The sequence below is a fragment of the Macrotis lagotis genome, chromosome X, assembly GCF_037893015.1.
Source record: "Macrotis lagotis isolate mMagLag1 chromosome X, bilby.v1.9.chrom.fasta, whole genome shotgun sequence".
NCBI lineage: Eukaryota > Metazoa > Chordata > Mammalia > Peramelemorphia > Peramelidae > Macrotis > Macrotis lagotis.
Genome location: NC_133666.1, coordinates 628,646,419 through 628,667,289, shown reverse-complemented (window position 1 = coordinate 628,667,289; position 20,871 = coordinate 628,646,419). Strand labels below are relative to the sequence as shown.

Below are 20,871 nucleotides of genomic sequence, written 5' to 3'. Positions count from 1 at the left end.
AGGAGGCAAAGACCCTAACTCAGAGAGACCTAGAACTTTTGCAGAGAATATGATCTGGTCTCCAGCACAGAAAGACTTCCTTGAAGAAATCAGGAAGGAGTTTAAAAATCAGTTGGAAGATTTGGGAGAGACAATTAACACCCCGCAACAAGAAAACAAATAATTGGAAAATACAATTGGTCAAATGCAAAAAAGAAAATATTTCTCTCAAAATCTCAATTGGTCAAATGGAAAACTCTTTCAAAAATAGAATTGACCAACTGGAAAAGGAGTTGCAAAAGGTAAAGAAAGAAAATTCTTCTCTGAAAAAAAGAATGGAGTCTGTGGAAACTAAAAATTTCATGAGGCTGTTAAACAAAACCAAAAATTTGAAAAAATAGAAGAAAACATAAAATACCTTATCAGCAAAACCACTGACTTTGAGAATAGATCAAAAAAGAGACAACCTGAGAATTATAGGTCTTCCTGAAAACATTGAAGAGAAAAAAAAAAGCCTAGACTTAATATTACAGGACTTAGTGATGGAAAACTGCCCTGATATCATGGAACCAGAGAGCACAATTGTTATTGAAAGAATACATTGATCCCCTCTGGAAAGAGATCCTAAAATGAAAACACCAAGGAATGTTGTGGCCAAATTCCAAAACTATCAGATAAAAGAGAAAATCCTGCAAGCAGCCAAAAAGAAAAAATTTAGATACCAAGGTGCCACAGTAAGGATTACACAGGAACTGGCTGCATCAACATTAAGGGATCAAAGGGCCTGGAATAAGATATTCTGAAGAGCAAGGTATCTTAGAATGCAGCCAAGAATCTACTACCCAGAAAAGCTGAGCCTTCTGTTCCAGGGGAAAAGATGGACATTTAATGAAATGGGAGACTTCCAACATTTCCTGATGAAAAGACCAGAACTTAATAGAAAATTTGGACAACAAACACAAAGCTCAAGAGATACATGAGAAGATTAAAAAAAAAAAAAGGGGGGGGTGTAAAGGAAAAAAACTGCTATTCAATAAGATGAAACTGGCTTTATACCCACTTGGGAGATTCTCATAACTTTTGAGAATTGTAACTCTATTAGAATATTCTTAATCAGAAGTGGATGGACACTCATGACTTTTGTGTGACTCAGAATGATTTAAAAGCAATACCTCCTTAAAAAGGGGGCTATTAAGGAGATGGGAAGAGGGAGGAGACTGAATAGGGTAAATCTCATTACATTAAGAGGTACAAAAGACCTACTGTAATAGAGAGAAGAAGGGAGAAGCTGAGAACCACCTGAATCTTCCTCTCATCAGACCTGGCTTAAAGTTAACTTATACAAACATTCAGATAAGAAACTTATCTTACCTTTCAAGTATTAAAAGGGGAAAAGGAGAGGGAGGAGATAGGGAGGGGGAGAAAAAGGGGAACTAACAGAAGGAAGGGAGGGAAGAAAGGGAAAAGAAAGGGGAGGGGGGTTGACATAGGAGGGCAAACACACTGAAGGTGGTGGTATCCAGAAGCAAAATACTGGGGAATATGGATAAAGGGGGAAAATATAAAGAGAGGGAAGATAGCATGGAGGGCAATAAAGAGTACTTTTAACTTTGAATGTGAATGGGATGAACTCTCCCTTAAAATGTAAGTGAATAGAAGGATATGATTTCTCTCTCATCACATTCATCACATTCAATTTAGAACAATGTATACCATGGAAACAATGTAAAGATTAACAGACTGCCTTCTGGGGGGGGGGGGGGGAAGGAAGACTGGGGGGAAAAGATCGTAAAACTCAAATAAAATCTTAAAAAAAAAAGCCAACAAAATAGATAAGCCTTTGGTTAGTGTGATTAAAAAAAAAGAAAGAAAATTAAATTACCAATATCAAAAATGAAAAGGGTAAACTCACCACCAATGAAGAAGAAATTAAAACAATTCAGAGCTATTTTGCCAATTATATGCCAATAAATCTATCTAATTAAAGTAAATGAATATTTACAAAAATACAAACTGCCCAGATTAGCAGAAATAAAATACTTAAATAACCCCCATTTCAGAAAAACAAAATTGAGCAAGCTATCGATGAATTCATTAAGAAAAAATCTCCAGAGTCAGATGGATTCACAAGTGATTTCTACCAAATATTTAAAGAACAATAAATTCCAATAGTATATAAACTATTTGAAAAAATAAGCAGAATCCTACCAAATTTCTTTTATGACACAAATATTGTGCTAATACCTAAACCAGGAAGAATCAAAACTAGAAAGAAAAATATAGACCAATTTCCCTAATGAGTATTGATATAAAAATTATACATAAACTATTAGCAAAGAGATTACAGCAAATCATCTATCTCTAGGATAATATATTATGACCAGGTGAGATTTACACCAGAAATGCAGGGCTGATTCAATATTATGAAAACTATCAATATAATTGACCATATCAATAACAAAACTATCAGAAATCATTTGATTATCTCAGCAGATGCTGGAAAAGCTTTTGACCAAATAGAGCATCTATTCCTATTAAAAACACTAGAGGGGGCAGCTCGGTGGTGTAGTGGATAAAGCACTGGCCTTGGAGTCAGGAGTACCTGGGTTCAAATCCGGTCTCAGACACTTAATAATTACCTAGCTGTGTGGCCTTGGGCAAGCTACTTAACCCCATTTGCCTTGCAAAAAAAAAAACTAAAAAAAAAAAAACACTAGAAAGCATAGGAATAAATGTTTTCCTTAAAATGATAGCAATATATATCTAAAACCATCAGCAAGCATCCTATGCACTGGAGATAAGCTAGAAGCCTTCCCAGTAAGATCAGGTATAAAATAAGCATGCTCATTATCACCACTATTATTCAGTGTTGTAATAAAAATGCTCTCTTCAGCCATTAGAGAAGAAAAAGAAATTAGAATTAGGAAATGAGGAAACAAAAACTATTGTTTTTGATGATGTGAATGATATACTTTGAGAATCCACTAAAAAACTACTTGAAACAACAACTACAGCAAAGTTGTAGGATATAAAATAAATCCACATAAATCATCAGCATTTCTGTACATTACCAACAAAACCCAGCAACAAAAGATAAAGAAATTCCATTCAAAGCAACTGTAGCCAGCATAAAATATTTGGGAGTCTACCTGCCAAGATAAATACAGGCATTATATAAAATATTTACAAAACACTTTTCACATAGATAAAGTCAAATCTGAACTATTAGGAAAAATAGCCATGGCCATATAATGGCCATGCTCATATAATAAAAATGATGATTTTACCTTAAATCAAACTACCCAAAAATTATTTTATAGAGCTAGGAAAAAAAAATAATAACATTTATCTGGAAGAACAAAAGATCAAGATTGTCAAGGAAATTAATGGAGGGAAAATACAAAGGAAGGTGACCTAACCATAACAGTTCTAAAACTATATTATAAAATGACAGTCATCAAAACTATTTGATATTGGCTAAGAAACAGTGGTGGATCAGTGGAATAGAACAGGCTCACAAGACATTGTAGTAAATAACTATACTTATCTACTGTTTGATAAACCCAATGATTCCAGCTTCTAGGACAAGAACTCACTATTTGACAAAAATTGCTGGAAAATAGTATGGCAAAAACTAGGCATAGACCAACATCTCACAACACATACAAAGATAAGGTCAAAATGAGAACATGATTTAGGCATAAAGGGTAATACCATAGGCCAATTAGAAAAACAAAGAATCATTTACCCAACAGATTTATGAAGAGAAGGTTTTATAACCAAAGAAGAAGTAGAGAACATAATGAAATACAAAATGGATAATTTCCATTACATTAAATTGAAAAGTTTTTAACAAAACCAATACAACCAAGATTAGAAGAAAAGCAGAAAGCTGGGAAACAATTTTTACAACCAGAGTTTCCGATAAAGGCCTCATTTCTAAAATATATAGAGAACTAAATTAAATTTATAAGAATAAAAGTCATTCCCCCACCTGATAAATGGTCAAAGGATATGAATAGGTAGTTATCAGATGAAGAAATTAAATCTGTTTATCATCAAAAATGCTCTAAGTCATAATTAGAGAAATACTCATTAAAACAACTCTGAAATATCATTTCACACCTATCAGATTAGCTAATATGACAGAAAAGGAAAAGAGTAAATGTTGGAGAGGATGGGAAAACTATTGGAACTATTGGTGGAATTATGAACAGATCCAACCATTCTGGAGAGCAATTTGAAATTATGCTCAAAGGGTAACAAAACTGTACATACCCTTTGATTCCTCAATACCACTATGAGGTCTGTATTCCAAAGAGATCAAAAAAGGGGGGAAAGACACATGGACAAGAATATCATAACAACTTTTTTGTGTAGGCAAAGAATTGGAAATTGAAGAGATGTCCTACAATTGGGGAATGACTGAACAAATTTTGGATATGAATGTGGAGAATTATTGTTAGCTAAGAAATGAGCAATTGGAACCTCAGAAAAGCCTGGAGAGACTTGCATGAATTGAAACTGAGTGAAGTGAGCAGAACCAGGAGAACTTTGTACAAATTAACAACATTTTGTGATGATCAACTCTGATAGACTTCTTCTACATGGAAATGTGTTGAACAAGATTATACATGTATAACCTATATCAGATTACTCACTTTCATGGGGAGGGGGAAAGTAAAAAAACTTGAGCTTACAGAAAGATGAATTTTGAAAACTATCTTTGCATGTAATTGAAAATATTAAATTAAATTTAAAAAAAAAGAGGAGGCAGATTTCAGAAAAACCTGGAAAACTTACATAAGCTGCTGCTGAATGAAGTGAGCAGAGCCAAGACAACATTGCACACCTTAACAGGACCATTGTGTGATGATCAACTATGATATGCTTAGCTCTTCTCAACAAAACAGTGAGCAAAAACAATTCTAAAAGACCTGTGATGAAAAATCTAGGCAGAGAAAGAACTATGGAATCTGAATGCAGATCATAATATACTATCTTTACCTTTTTTAATTTTGATATTTACTTTTCCCTTCTCATGGTTTTTCTCTTTTTGTTCTGATTTTTCTTTCATAATGTGACTTTAATATGGAATATTGTATAATATGGAAATAAAAGTTTTTTGCAAGGCAAATGGGGTTAAGTGGCTTGCCCAAGGCCATACATAAATGTAACACTATTGTACATGTATAACCTATTTCAGATTACATGCTATCCTTGGGTAAAGAGAGAGAGGGAGATATTTTACAACATTTTATAAAAATGAATATTGAAAATTATCTCTGCATAGAAGAGTTCGCCCTCCTGAATCCAACCAGTCAGTTATCTTGAGGGCAGCCTCAGTCCCAGAAATCTAATCAGGAGCCATTTCTGTCCTCTCAACAAGTCACCAAAGGACATGCCCAGTTTCTCTGGGGAGGCTGTAGTGATCTCAGACAAAGGCTCATCTCCTTTAAACTCATCAGATTGAACAGGGAACTCTCCTCATCAATACACATAACATTGTATCTGTAGCAATTAAAATAACCCTCTCCACATAGTAGGTATTCTTGAATGGCTAAAACTTCAAAACTAATTGAGAGATTATTATTATTATGAAGCCTTGTGTATCAGAGGGGCTAAACTATTCCCACTTTATACTCTCAGACCCAAGTGAAAACAACCCACCAAGGAAGACCTTATATTCAGGAGCTCTAATAGTAGCCACACTGTACAGGATACCATCTGACTCCGTACCCATCATTAGGGTAGCAACTCTTGAGAAGACATCCCTGCCACTATCACACCAAACAGAAAAGCCCCTAATAGTTCATGAAAGAGCAGCACCCCTTCAGACCATGGGCAGTTCTTTCAATTCAAGGGATAGATAACAGAATGGAGATGCAACCTGACAACTCTCTCTGCAGAAGCTGCAGTCCTCATCTCCTCAGCAGCCACAACTACTGAAGAATCACAAAATAAAGTTCTTATTACCAGAACTTTTTTGAATCTTCAAATGGTTCAGTGGGCCTTTCCCATCTGATTTGCAGTTAAAATAGAAGATATTCTCAGCACTTAAAACAGTGCTTTGCACATATTAAGTGCCAAGTAAAGGCTTTTTTTCATTTATTAAATTGTTGATTTAAATGAATTAAAATTCTAAAAGGAAAGTCAGCTCAAGAAGCCTGGGGAGCTTTCAAGAAATGTAAAGCCTCAAAGAAAAGGAACTCAAATGAGGATATAAGGGTAGAGTTATCTACCTTGAGGGTTTACTACCAACTTAGATTTTAAAAACAAATATTCTTTCTTTTTTTTTAGGTTTTTGCAAGGCAAATGGGGTTAAGTGGCTTGCCCAAGGCCACACAGCTAGGTAATTATTAAGTGTCTGAGACTGGATTTGAACCCAGGTACTCCTGACTCCAAGGCCAGTGCTTTATCCACTACGCCACCTAGCCGCCCCTAAAAACAAATGTTCTAAGGAACCAAGCAATGGCAGGTAGCAGGCTGGACGAATAAATGGCATGGACCACTAAAGAGGTGACTGATCAGGAAAATCAACCAAAAGGGAGTTTTAAAGCTTTGGAGGAGAGAGGAGGTAGGGTTTGGTGAGTTGGAAGTGAAGAAACATGAAGAAGAAGCTATTGCTTGGAATAGATAGGATGAAAATAATTGATGGAGAGAAGAAAGAGCTGGTGATTCAACTCTTATTTAGGTTCAGTTTTATTTCCCAAGGGAAATGTTATGGAAACTGAAAAGGAACCAAAAAAAAAAAGACAACTTTATCTTAACCAATATATGCCAAGATGCCATTGAATTTCAAGTCATTTGACTAAGATTGCTCTGTATCCTAGGGTTTTCAGAGAACTGGAAGATAGGATCTTTGAAAGATCATGGCAAATTAGAGGTATTGGAGTAGGGCCAAATGTCCTATTTAAAATATATATATATATATGAGAATAAAGTTTGCAGTACAACCCTAAAACATTTTTAAAGAGATAGTTAACATGGGAAAGTTAAAAATGATCACAAAATGTAAGTATGCCTTGATCAAGAGTAGGTTATACAGATTAACCTCCTTTCCTTTTTTTTTGCCAGATTTACTAGACTGGTAGATTGAGGAATGCTACACATTGGGGGCAGCTAGGTGGTGCAGTGAATAGAGCACCAACCCTGGAGTCAGGAGGAAGAATGCTATATATACAGTTAATCTAGATTTTTAGCAAAGCATTTGACAAAGTCCCTGATGCTAATCAGATTGAAAAGATATGGATTAAATGGTAAACTCAGATTTTGAGCTGGAAGGGGTCAAAGAGTTATAGATCTAGATCAGGAAAGGACCCCAAAAGTCATATACATGATAGGTGACAGATCTAAGTTTCAAGCCCAAAGTCTTTTAATGCCAGAACCAACCCTCCCTAGGTTGCCTTTTCCCAGCAATTAAGGGGTTTAATCACAGGTTGAATGACCAGATCAAAGTAATCATCATTAATTGTTCAATGTTCACTTAGAACTATTATTGATGGACTCCTGGAGTCTGTACTTAGTTTCACATTATTAAACAATGGTTTGAATAAAATTGTATGTTTAAACAATTTGCAGGTGATGAAGTGCTAAATGGGACAATTAACAATGAATGACACAGGACTCAGATTTTGATAGACAAGGATGTTGGACTAAATTAAATAAAACTAAATTTGATAAGAGGAGGAACCAGACAGTGTAGTGGTGCAGTGAAGAGAGCCCTGAGCCTGGAGTCAGTAGGCATGAGTTCAAATCTGGCTTCAGACACTAGTTGTTACCCTGAACAAGTCACTTAACCCTGTTTGCTTCAGTTTCCTCATCTGCAAAATGAGCTAGAAAAGGAGATGGCAGAGCCCTTCAGTATCTTCACCAAAAAAAATCTAAATGGGATCAGATGAGCTAGACATGACTAATTCATTAAACAGTAAGAAAGAGGAAGAATATTAAGTATCTATTATGTGCCAGATACTATGATAAGCACCTTATAAATATCTTTTAATCCTTTCAAAATCTTGACTACGAAGGGTTTGGAGAATTAGTATGAGTATGGAATAAAGTGCCTAATTTGAGTTTTAGGTGTCAGCCAAACACACAGTAAAGATTGTCTAACAGGCAACCCTATTCAATAAGTTTAGCAAGTATTATCTCTATTTTACAACTAAGAAAACCAAGGGATTAAGTTAGTTTTCCAGTCTTTTTCTCAGGAGAAGCAGAGCCAAGACTAGAAAACTCATCTGGCTTGACATCAAGATGTTTTATAATTTTGTATACTGTGATCTAGAACTGAAACTGTGTTTATATGGACTAGATTTGGCATTAGGAGCTTCTTTTTTTGTTTTTTGTTTTTTGTTTTTTGCAAGGCAAATGGGGTTAAATGGCTTGCCTAAGGCCACACAGCTAGGTAATTATTAAGTGTCTGAGTCCGGATTTGAACTCAGGTTCTCCTGACTCCAGGGCCGGTGCTCTATTCACTGCACCACCTAGCCGCCCTAAGGAGCTTCCCTTACTAATATTGCTTCCTTTGACTCCTATCCCTGCTTAAAGACTTTCCTTGGAATTTGGATTATGTCTAGAATTCTTCCCCTCAAAAATAAAAGGGAAAAAACCCATGTAGCTTCCTTGAAAGCACTCAGGTTAATAAAACTTGACATATAAGGCAGACCTTATTTAACCCTAAAGAAATTGCAAAGAACTTTAACACAGTCAAAACCATTATTCTCTCCATTCTACCTCTCTCAGGGATCTATACATTCTTCCAAAGTTATAAGTACTTGCTCAGAGGTTGAGAACTTTCTTGAAAATAGAAAGTACTTAGGGTTGCTAGAGCCCCCCTTTACCCAAACCTATAGAGGCCACATCATTCACAGTATCAGTGGAGGGCAAAATTCACATCATGGATTTGTCCCTTGCCAAAACTTCATTCTGTACCACAGTTGTTACAGGAATTTTTCCTTGTCCAGTAACTCCTCCACTGCTCCACCATGCCAAGCTTTCTGGAGCTCCTCATTTGCTCCAGGAGCCCCTCATCAGGCCACATCCTTAAGGCTGCAACAAGGTTTCCCAGAGAACAAATTTCCCTGAAAGGACTACATGATTGCTCCAACTTCACTTCATGAAACCCATTTATCTCACCAAACCAACTTCTCTTCAGTTCTTTAGACTCCCTTTGAGAGGCCAAATCCAAGGATTAGTCTAGATATATAAACTGGAAATGAATTATTTTCTATATACTATAAAGGACCAAGAACTCACCTTTTTCAGAGTTCAGCCTTCAAAAAGGAGGCACAAGAGGGATTCTGAAGATGACCATGGTGGACAGTCAGAAAGACTCTGCAAATCACCTAAGTCTGCCCCAGTTTCCTCATTTGTAAAATTAGCATAATTATAGCACTTACTACAGAGATTTATTTTTGGAGATCAAATGAGATCTGTAAAGTACCCTGACAAGCCTAAAAGTGATTTATAAATGCCTGTTGCTTATTGTTATTATTCTCCTGAAATGCCCTTACATTTACAAAAAGGATGAATGCTTCTAAATTGATGGTGGAGGAGATCCCAGGTTTTTATTTTTTATTTACTATTTTTTAAGCTTGAGCAAGTCATTTATCCTCTCTGGACCTCAGTTTTCTCATGTTTAGATTGAAAGGATGCACTAGATGGACTAAATACTATAATCTTTGTGATTCTTCAATAAATTCAGAAAAGCAGCATGTAAAGCAGAGTGCACTGAAGATGGGACTTGGACCCTGGGTTTGAGTCTGACTTAGATGAATCCCAGTAGGTTGAGCTGCGCCAAACTTTTTCACCTCTGTAGAGAAAAAGTCAAGTGTCTAAAAAGTGAAACTGAGTGCTGTGAAGGGGATTGGGAAGGTCAAGAGAAGCAGCTCCAGGATGCTCCCAGTCAAATGTTTGTTGAATCCAAATCATATTGTATTTAGTCCCTCCAAGTCACCCTCACAAGTCAAATCTTAATTCTTTCCCCTTTCACCCTCCATATCCCATCAGTTGCAGATACATATTCCCTTCTCTAGATTCCTACCTACCCAGTACACACACCTTGCCTACTTCAGTAGCTTCCTAATGCTCTTCCTGCCTCTTAATTTCTCTTCTCTCCAATTCCTGTGTTTCTAAATTAATTTTAAAACAACACACACACACACACACACACACACACACACACACACAAACACACTCACTCTCACTCACTCCTTCTCTCCCCCTCTCCACCCCCCACCCCTTTCTACATTCTAGGCAAACTCAACTACTTGATGTTCTTTTTAGACATGTTTACATCCCGGCTTCTGAAACAAGCTGTCAAGAAATTCTGACTTTTATCTGTTCTACATTTAAGAATCCCTGATTCCCTTCAGTGCCACTTTCCACATCTTCTCTTAATGTCCCCCTGTTTATTGCTATTTTGCTTATATTTTGTATTACTTTTCTACCTTCTCTTTTCCCTCTTAATAATGGAATGTAAGCTCCTAGAAGGCTTTTTGTCTATGCCAGGCCCATGGTAAGAACTTGAGAAGGAGACAGGCATTTATTTATTAAATTGTCTATTATGTGCCAGGCCCTGTGTCAAGCATTAGTGATACAAAGACAGGTCTTTCTTTCAAGGATCTCGCAGCCTAATGGGAGAGGGACAAGATGCAAACAACTATATATAAAAAGTTACATAAAAGATAAATGATACACCATAAGTATAGGGAAGGAGGACTAGTATTAAGGGGGATTAGGAAAGACTCCCTGTAGAAGGGGGAATTTTCATTGAAAGAAGCCAGGGAAGCCAGGAGAGATGAAGAGGCCTGGGGGCCAGCCAGAGAAAGTAGCCTGAGCTGAGAGACGGAGGGTCTGGTTTGTGTTAGTACTACAGAAGGCCGGTATTACTGGATGGGAGAGAATACATACATAGTCATTCAGGAGACAAGGAAAGGCGAGGAGGGGCTGTTTGGTTCTAAAGGACTTTGACGGCCGGAGGATTTTGTTTTTAATTCTGAAAGTGATAGGGAACCGCTGGGCTGTAACACGACAGATGTGAGCTTTAAAAGAGGTCCCCTTTGCAGCCTGAAGTGGAGAAGAGACTTGTGGCAGACAGACCACTAACCTGGTGTTATGGGCCAGGGCCGTGGCGGCGTCAGAGGAGGGAAATGGAGAGTCAAATTGAATCCTTCTGGGAAAAACAATGACTTTGAGGTCGGAAAAGCCAGGTTGTTCTTCCTTCTCTCGCTAGCGGCTTGGAGGCGGCAAACAGCTAGTTAAGGCTCGCTGCCTGTTAGGCAGAGACTAGAAGCGAACAGCCAAGGAGCGTGCCTTTCCTCCAAGCCTCAGTTGGTTTTTCTGTTCGAGGAGACCGGACCGCGGGGCTCCCGCCTCCCCGAACTCTCCCAGCCAGGGCCGGGGCGGGGCAGCCCGGCCGGGGCGGGGCTGGCTGTGCCCCCAGGTGTGGGCAGGGCCCCGGGCCCCGGGCCCGCCTCTCCGACTCCCGGAAGAATCGAGACTCGAGGAGGGCGGGGTCCCAGAAGGCCGCGGGGGAGCCGACTCGCGGCCGGAGGGGGGCGGGGCGTTGCACTAGGGAGGAGCCGAGCAGGCGGAGGAGCGCGTCTCGAGCCCGCAGCCGTTGGCGGCCCCGCCCCGCCCCCAGGGTCACGTGGCGCAACTCGGGCACCTGGGATTGGGCAGTGCGGCGCGAGAGGCGGAGCGGAAGGTTCTGGAGAGGGCTGGCGGGCTCTGGAAGCTTCCGCCGGGCGGGTATATAGCGTCCGGGCCGGGGCGGCGGCGGAGCCGTAGGGACGGCGGCGGCGGGAGGGTGGGGGCCATGGGAAAGGATTACTACCAGACGCTGGGCCTGGCCCGGGGCGCCTCGGACGAAGAGATCAAGCGAGCCTACCGCCGGCAAGCGCTGCGCTACCACCCGGACAAGAACAAGGAGCCCGGCGCCGAGGAGAAGTTCAAGGAGATCGCCGAGGCCTACGACGTGCTCAGCGACCCGCGCAAAAGGGACATCTTCGACCGCTACGGGGAGGAGGGTGAGTCGGGGGCCCGGAGGGCGGCGCGGGGCCGGCGCTGCAAGAGGCCGCCCCCGGAAACCGGGGCGCCTCCCCGGGCCGGCAGCCGCCGGGCCCCGGGGACGGCGCTCGCGGCGAGGCCCTGCCCCGGCGAGCCTGCGCCGTCCGCCGGATCCGCCCGGGTGCCCCCCCCCCCCCGGGACGGCGCCTCTGGCCTCGCCCCCCGCTGCCACCCCCGGGCCCGGCGGGGCCTTTGCAATAAACAAGTTACTTTTCCCCTCCTGGCCCTCGGGGCCGCTGCCCCGGCCCCGCACCCATTGGCTGCGCGGCGCTGCGTGCCCATTGGCAGCCTTTCGATGGGAGGTGGAGACCTGGCCGGCCCTCCGGCTGGCTGTCATGTCCGTGGAAGCTTCTAGCATGTTGTTAGTCATTCCTCGGGAGAAGTTAGATGGGAGGCTGGGAGACTGTCAGGGTTACGTGGGCCTTGCTCGGCCCCGGGGCGTGGGCAGGGCGGCTCTGCTGCTGCTCCCTCCGACCCACTCCTTTGCAAACTTGTTTGATGACTTCCCTTAGCGCCATTCTCCTGGAGGATTTATGTTGGGAATGCACCTGGCAGGCTTTTCACATGGAAACATGCGAAATGATGAGAATAATGATAGCTTGAGCTATCTCCTGAATTCAGTAGTTAATCTGGAAACCTTTCCCCACCACATCCGAGTCAGAAAAATATGTGGATGTCTGGGATGTGAAGCACATCATAGTCCGGAGCTGCAAAGCTGCAAGATGCTCTGCTAGCTGAATGGTGCTTTGGGAAAAAAGGAAGGGCAATTGGGGGGGGGGGGTTCCAGCTCAAATAAAATGATTTTTCTTTTTCTAAGAATCTTATAGACCTTAAAGGCAAAAGGAAAGACTTTAAAGTACTGATGTGGCAGTCAAGGCTCAAAGGGCATCAGGATGAAACAGCAATCATCCTTTAAAAAGGCTAACTATAAGCAACTGAAATTGCTTGTTTTACCATTTAGAAAGAAGTATCTTAACACAGAATGCGACAGAAGTATTTTTTTTAAAACTGCATTAAAACTTTAGAATACTGGGCAGCTAGGTGGCGCCATGGATAGATTACCAGCCTGCCAGCCCTGAAGCCGGGAGGACCTGAATTCAAATTTAACCTCAGATATATAATAATTTCCCAACTGTGTGACCTTTGGCAAGTCATTTTAACCCCATTGCCTTACTAAAAAAAAAATTGCCAAAACTTTAGGATACCTTGTATATCTTGACCTCCAGGAGTAACCAGCTGAAGTCTAGGCATGAAGAACAGAGAAGTAAATAATACACTTTGTTAAATTCTCAACTCTTATTGGGTAGGTTATCACTAAAATATATTCTAATAATTTCCTTCACAGGCTAGGCAAGCCAAGCCTAGGACACAATCTTCTTCCTCCTATTTATAGCTAATATACTGTGTAGGTCTTTGTCCTGAAGTAAGATAGTTTCTAAATGGGGGAAAACCAGGACTATAGAAACTAGGGTAATAGGGGCGGCTAGGTGGCGTAGTGGATAAAGCACCGGCCTTGGAGTCAGGAGTATCTGGGTTCAAATCCGGTCTCAGACACTTAATAATTACCTAGCTGTGTGGCCTTGGGCAAGCCACTTAACCCCATTTGCCTTGCAAAAGAAAATAGGGTAATAAAAGCAATGCTTTTTAATTCCGTAATGATTCCCAGGTCCCCCTTCCTTGGTTGGGGAAGAAGAGGGAGGGAGTTCTAGACCAAAAGGATCTATTTTGTTTGCCAACAATTTGAATTTTTATTTTTTCTTTTTCAGGACTGAAGGGTGGTGGCCCTAGTAGTGGTAGCAATGCTGGTCCTAACGGTCCTTCCTTCAGCTACACTTTCCATGGGGACCCTCATGCCATGTTTGCAGAGTTCTTTGGTGGCCGCAATCCTTTTGACACCTTTTTTGGTCAACGAAATGGGGAAGAAGGCATGGACATTGATGACCCATTTTCTGGCTTCCCAATGGGCATGGGTGGCTTTACCAATATGAACTTCGGCCGACCCCGTCCCGCCCAGGAACACTGCCGCCGAAAACAGGATCCCCCGGTTACCCACGACCTTCGGGTCTCTCTTGAGGAGATCTATAGTGGTTGTACCAAAAAAATGAAGATCTCCCACAAGCGGCTTAACCCCGATGGGAAGAGCATCCGCAATGAGGACAAGATCCTGACCATTGAAGTGAAAAGAGGGTGGAAAGAGGGGACCAAGATAACCTTCCCAAAAGAGGGGGACCAAACCTCAACCAACATTCCAGCTGACATTGTCTTTGTTTTAAAGGACAAGCCACACAATACATTTAAGAGAGATGGGTCTGATGTGATTTACCCAGCAAGAGTCACCCTCCGTGAGGTAAGGCAAAACCTATATATACTTACAGCTGTGATTAATAGTTATGGACTTTAGAGAAATAGACTTGTGGCTCCTAAAAATAATCGCCAATAATGAAACACAGGTTTCAAGTTTAGGATTCTGTATGTTTATACTATGATCCCTTACTAGAGACGTGAATATCTCTTAGCCCAATTTAGAAAGGAATAATATGTTTTGATTACCATTAGTGGTTAGTCATGCAGACTTGTACAAACAGAGCCATACTTTCTGGAAACGGTATAGGGGCTCATATAAGACAAGTTGAAAGGAAAGCCTTAACTAACAAACCCAGTAAAGAGTCCTCCCTACCTAGTCAAAGTCTCTGTAAGCCCTCAAAGCTGCCTATAGAGAAAAACTCTCTCTTCCTCTTAAGTGTTCATCTATTTAATCATAATACCTTTGCTTTTTTTTTTAGGCCCTGTGTGGCTGTACAGTGAATGTCCCAACGCTGGATGGCAGGTCCATACCCATAGTGTTTAAGGATGTCATCAGGCCTGGAATGAGGCGGAAGGTTCCTGGAGAAGGCCTTCCTCTCCCCAAAACACCAGAGAAACGTGGGGATCTCATCATTGAGTTTGAAGTGAATTTCCCTGACAGAATTTCCCAGTCTTCAAGAACCGTCCTGGAGCAGATCCTGCCTATATAGCAATCTCTGCTCCCCAAGGACTGAACCAAGGACGTTTCCAAAGCTCAAGGTTTTCTGGACCATCTCCAACAGTTGTGGGCCCCCAGGGTGGGAGGGACCACAGAGGGTTTTCATATGCTGAATGTTTCCAGAGAATATATTACAATCTTTCAAAGTCTTGCATTAGGCTTCAGTGATTTTTCAAACAATAGGATCACAGGTAATGGGGTAGCTCAAAAGCATTCCAAGGAATTTGACCCTCTTTAAATGGTGCCAGTATAACTAGCCTCCTCCCCCTTTCCCCAGGAACAATCCAAATTTTCTGTCATCTCCAGCTCAGCTCCTGAACTGTATCAACTGCCCTCACATACACACTCCCTCCTTTAGATGGAAAGCAATTAGACCCACAATTGGACTCTGCTGTTCTGTAGCAGTTTTGGCTCTTACTGTTAGTTGATGTCTGCATGGAGTACAGTCCTGGTTGCAAGACCATTTCTGCTCCTCATTGCTGTTTGTGGTGTTATTGATATGTATTTTATTCCAACTTTGTCTTCACGTGTCTCATTTTTGCTTCCAAAAATAATTACATCCTTTCTTGCTGTCCCAGATTGAAACTTATAATTTACCTTCAGAATTGCCTTTGCTGGTGTGCAAAAGCCAACAAAAAGGGAGAAATGGGAGACTTGGCTTGGGTAACCAAAGGGGCATTCTAAAATTCTTTAATTATTTCTCTGTAGCCCATTCATATGCTGGGGTCCATTATTGTCTTTTCCTCTTCTTGGCCCACCTGGCATGTACAGTTTTTGGCTTTAACACTGCGATTGAATCCCTTAACCCCTGACCCAATCTCAACAAATGGACTCTGGACTCTCTCAAAGGGATCCAATCCTTTTGAAATTAGCACAGCCCTAGTTACCCCTTTTGATAAAAGGGTCTTTGCTTCTGATACAGGAGCACCATAGAACTTCTGTAAATAATTTTTGTATAAATCTGTATAAATTTGGTGTGCACTTAAAAAAAAACCCAATGCATTACAGCTGCTGCTCTCTGTGTGGGACCATATTGGAATTAAAATGAAATTTTTGGGGTTGTTTTTTTTGGAACAACTTTTGTCTCTTCCCTGGAAATGGGTCTGATGCTCAGGCCTATAGATTTAATTGTAATTACTGCTGCAGACACGAGACCAAAGCATATAACTTGTCAATGTGCAGTACGTCAGGATTAAAGACTGATGCTAAACCACAGGAGAGCCTTACCACGACTCTGTTTCGGGGGTATTCTAGATCTGGAGGGAGGGAACTGGATGGGATGGAATGGGGTGCTACCCAGGGACATGAGGAAAGGGCCAGTAGGATTTTTCTTAAAGCCTGAAGACACTTCCTGATAAGAGATCCTGTAGCTGACTTTTCTGGGCATTCCTAAGGGTTTTTGATTGCCTTCTAACCAATTCTACAAAGGTCCTTAACATGTACATTCTCAAGTGTACATTCAACCATGAAAAACCAAGGAAACGGGGTTGAGAAGCAACTGTTAGCTAAGTTGTTCACAAATGTCACCATGTATCCTGATTTCTAGTTTTACCTTGGAATCCACCCAGAGTAAGCCTTCTGAAAACTTTGTCAGATTTTTTTCCCCCCCATCTCAAAATAGGGTAAACTTCTGCTGTTTTGCTGGTCTAGGTCTAACCTGAGATAGAATTTTTTTTTCATCCCTATCTTATTTATACCTATTTAATCCAAGCCTGAACTGACCAATAATTTTTTTATATGACATCACTAACAAATGGTTATTGACTTTCTGCTTGAAGACTTCCAAACAATATCACAAGCATTGGTCAGTTAAGCAGTCTCTAAGAGAAACCTCATTCACAAAAATATCAGTTCCTCTCCTTTCTAAAGACATACATCACTGCATTGATCAGTTCTAAGGTAACTTAGCAAAGCTTTTACACTGAAGTCTGGAGAAAATATGCTCTACCTCCATTTCTTGTGAATGAAATGGGAAAACTATATTTAATGGTTAAAAAATAGAGGTCGGGTGGCTAGGTGATGTAGTGGATAAAGCACCAGCCTTGGAGTGAGGAGTACCTGGGTTCAAATCTGACCTCAGACACTTAAAAATTACCTATTTGTGTGGCCTTGGGCAAGCCACTTAACCCCGTTTGCCTTGCAAAAACTAAAAAAGAAATAGAGGTCACCTTGAAAGATAATCTAGTCCAATCCCTCTTTGTATAAATCAGGTCACAGGATCAAAGAGGTATAAGTTCCTTGACCTAGACCACACTGGGTCATGCTTACCAGCTGTATGTCCCTGGGCAAATCACCTAACCCTGGCTGTCTCACATCCAGGGTCATTTTCAGTTGTTTGCATTCATGTCTGGTCACTGGACCCAGATTCAGGCTTTGGAGAAGAAAGTGAGGCTGATGACTTAGCACAGAACCCCCTCACTCAAATCCAATTCATATGCACATCCTGACATCACCTCCCTGATGACATGGTTGTCTTCTAGAAGGAAAGAAATTTTAGGCTACATTGGAAGGGCTTTATTCAGTTTTCTCTTGGGAATTGCAAAATGAAAGGTGTTTTCCTTTCCAAACATCTTTATTCAACTGTCTAGCAGGCGATTTACGTTATAGAAGCATGGTGTACTGGGAAGAAGACCCAGTTTAGGATTAAGACCTCTTCATCTGGAGTTTCAGAAACATTCTATAAAATAATATCTGTAGCACAGTTTCCAAACGGTCTGTTAAGAGGGTCATGGGAGATAACTAAACATGCATACATTGAGGTTCATATGGTGAGGACTTTACATGTATTTTCCCACTTGAATGTAATGACAATCCTCTAGTGTTTTGGACAATACTAAATTCAATTTCAGATAAGGAAAACGGTTTGGAAGGGTGAAATTAGTGACCCAGGGCCATACTACCAGAAGCTCCAAGAAGTAAGATTAGAAACCCTCTCTTTTCTGACTCCACATTATATCCAGTGTTAGGACCCCAGTATCAATTCTTGTTTTCAAAGTACTTGCCTCTCACCCTATAAGGTGTAGGTCAATGGCTCTGTGGATTCAAACCCAGGTCTCCCTTTGTTTCTAAATTATGAGCTTGGTTCTAAAGCTCTGAGTGCCCAACTCACTGTATTGTGACACTTAGAATGAAAATCTGATCAAGGTTTTATGAATCTCCCACTATGTATTACTGTGTAGTTAAAGATTAAAATGACAAAAGTTTTATGTTGTTGAGTTTGCAGTGTTATGAGTTGGGGTACAGTATAGATGGATAGATATAGCTAAATTAGGTTAATGTCACTATACACAAATACATATGGAAATCATGAAATGAAGCTGATTTGAAGTCAAAAGATACTGGGATTGGTGGAGAACTAGGGAAAAATCCCAGGACAGAGGCCTGGTTAGCAATCAGTCAGGTTTTAGAGAGAAAGGAAATTTGGTCCTCTTGTATAAACTTAAGCTTGGATGGTGGCTTTGAAAGGAATTCAGTGACTGTACTGTCAGCTGAGGGTGATAATGCCCTTTTCTGCTGAGCTTTGGGGTTTAAAACTAACCCCTCTATGCTCCCAATGATCTGGCCTGGGAACCAGCAGCTTACAGAGCTCTCTTCCAGGTCACCTCTGGTGGTAACTCTCGAAAGCTCAGGAAAGATTTTGCCAAAGGCAGCCTGCATCTTTTTAGGCTCTCCCTCTCTCCACCACTACTTCTAGGTCTATTTGCAAGTACTTGATCTTGTACAAAAACAGGGGTTTTGTCAGCTGGAAATCACCTTCCTACAGTCTCTAATGGCATCTTTCGTCTGTTTTCCATATTTAGCCCATTTGATCCTTACAACAACCCTGTGAAACAAATGTCATCATCCTCATTTTGTAGATAAAACAAACTCAGAGATTAGATGTTGGGAAGCTGTTAAGCTTCTGAGACAAGATTCAAATCCGAGTCTTCCTTCAGGACTCCATCCATACTAAACACTTCCTCTCATCCATCTAGGAAAGTGCCCTTAATGAAGTCACAGAGAATTAAAGAATTTAGAGCCAAAAGGAGCCAATCCTCTCATTTTATAGTTGGAAAGCAAGGAATAAAGTGACTTGATTAAAGTCACCCAGGCAGTAAGCAGCAGAGCTGAGATTTGACCCAAAGTCTCCTGTTTATCAGGGGCAGCTAGGTGGTGCAGTGGATAGAGCCCCGGGCCTGGAGTCAGGAGTACCTGAGTTCAAATCCGGCCTCAATAATTACCTAGCTGTGTGGCCTTGGGCAAGCAACTTAGCCCTATTTGCCTTGCAAAAAAAATTTTTTAAAATAAAATAAAAAGTCTCCTGTTTATCAATCCAGTGTTCTCTTTATTGTGCAATATTCAGAAGACTCACAGATCTTGAGCTAGAAGGGAACTTGGAGGCTAAGGCTACTTGTTCCATTCCCAAATTTACCTTTCCTGTCTTCTCATCCTTCACTTCCTCTCCACTCACCCTACAATTCAGCCACACTGTCCTACTCTCTACCTCAAACTTGTACATCTCTTGATTTTGCATTAGCTGTCCCCCAATCCCTAGAAGTCTCATCTTTGACTACTCTACTTCTCAGAATCCCTGGCTTCCTTTAGTATAAAGATCACCTTCTAAAGGGGGGCTGTTTCCATATATATATATATATATATATATATATATATATATATATATATATATGTATGTGTATATATATATATACACATATATATATATATAAAATGTTATATATATAAAAAATGCTCCAAATCATTACTGATTAGAGAAATACAAATTAAAACAACCATGAGGTACCACCTCACACCTATCAGATTAAGATGACAAAACAAGAAAAACAATCAATTTGGAGAGGTTGTGGGAGGACTGAGACATTAATGCATTGTTGGTGGAGTTGTGAACTGATCCAACCATCCTGAAGAGCAATATGGAACTATGGCCAATGAGCAGCAAACTTAATTATTTACAAACAGTCTCCCTCACTAGAATGTGAACTTCTTTAGAGCAAGAATTTAATTTAGAGCAAGAATGTAAGCCATAAATAAAAATAAATACTCTTTGACCCAGCAATCTCAATTCTAGGACTATATCCAGAAAAAAAAAATCATAAAAAAATTGGAAAAGTTCCACATGTTCCAAGATATTCATAGCAGCTCTTATAAAAAGTGACAAAGATTAGAAATTGAGGGGATGCCCATCAATTGAAGAATGGCTAAATAAGTTATGATATATGAATATTATGGAGTACTATTGTTCTATGAGAAACCAGGACTGGTCGGACACTAGAGAAGCATGAAACAAATTACAAGAGCCAAGAGAATATTGTACACATAACAACATTGTGAGCTGATCAACCTTGATGGATGCAGCTCCTCTCAGCATATCAGAGATCTAGGACAATCCTGGGAGACCTGCTATGGACAAGGCCATCCACATTCAGAGGAAGAAAATAAAACAAAGAAAAACCTACAGAATGAACACTGCATTCTTTTTTAAAATTTGCCTTATGTTTTTCTCTCCTATCTCATGGTTTTCTTTCTTTTCCCTTAGTCCTAATTCCTCATCAAATAAATGACTATTCTTTAAATATGTTAAACACCGTATGTATATGTACTGTCTTCATCACACTTTGCCACTGAGGGAAGGGGGGGTGGCAAGTGAGGGTAGAAGGAAATTATGTAATTTATAAATATGTATATGCATGTGGGTGAATGTTGAAAAACTTTCATAACATGTAATTGGAAAAATATAAAATATCAATTGTGAAAAAAAAATTAAAGGGGGGGACTACTCTTGTCGTCTTCCCTCAGTTACTAGA

The 20,871-nt window shown here is 40.5% G+C and overlaps 1 protein-coding gene across 4 annotated transcripts in view; it reads left to right on the top strand.

Moving 5' to 3' along the window:
* DNAJB1 (DnaJ heat shock protein family (Hsp40) member B1) overlaps positions 1-16,285 on the top strand; it is a 42,453-nt gene extending 26,168 nt beyond the window's left edge. For 3 of the 4 annotated variants that reach the window (XM_074203635.1, XM_074203634.1, XM_074203632.1), the window contains exons 3-4: positions 13,815-14,395; positions 14,832-16,285. In XM_074203635.1, the coding sequence (XP_074059736.1) occupies positions 13,815-14,395; positions 14,832-15,062 (812 nt within the window). In that variant the 3' untranslated portion in view covers positions 15,063-16,285. Of the gene's footprint in view, positions 1-11,748; positions 12,009-13,814; positions 14,396-14,831 lie in introns of those variants that run through there. The other variant, XM_074203631.1, reaches the window with a different exon arrangement.
* Positions 16,286-20,871: the final 4,586 nt, after the last annotated feature.